Here is a 327-nt window from a genome sequence, read left to right on the forward strand (position 1 = left end):
GTGCTCCTGGCGTGCACGGAGGGGACAGCTGGTCCCCAGTGTGCTGGGAGAGCTGGGGTGCTCCCCGCCATGGGGCTGTTGGGGACCGGAGTGGGTGCCCGTGGGCTGCCCCATACTTATAGGCAGCTATCCCCAGGTTGCCCGTACCTGTAGGCAGGTATCCCCGGGTTGGCAATCATGATGGACTCCAAGTGGAAGCGCCCGTCGCCCAAATACCTGCCGAGAGGGGAGAGAGAGCTACGGCACGTGGGAAACGGCGGCACCCATCCACATGCCTGGAGGGTTCCCAAACTGCGGTGTGCGGGGGTGGCTGGAGGACAAGCTCAC

General features: G+C 65.1%; 1 protein-coding gene across 1 annotated transcript in view; it reads right to left on the minus strand.

The window, feature by feature from the left end:
* Positions 1-147: 147 nt before the first annotated feature.
* DPH1 (diphthamide biosynthesis 1) overlaps positions 148-327 on the minus strand; it is a gene marked incomplete at both ends in the record, with an annotated part of 4,476 nt that continues 4,296 nt past the window's right edge. Inside the window, one exon of the mRNA XM_009584265.1 lies at positions 148-216. Within this exon, the coding sequence (XP_009582560.1) occupies positions 148-216 (69 nt within the window). The remainder of the gene's footprint in view (positions 217-327) is intronic.

The sequence above is a fragment of the Fulmarus glacialis genome, unplaced genomic scaffold (assembly GCF_000690835.1).
Source record: "Fulmarus glacialis isolate BGI_N327 unplaced genomic scaffold, ASM69083v1 scaffold26108, whole genome shotgun sequence".
NCBI classification, from domain to species: Eukaryota; Metazoa; Chordata; class Aves; order Procellariiformes; family Procellariidae; genus Fulmarus; species Fulmarus glacialis.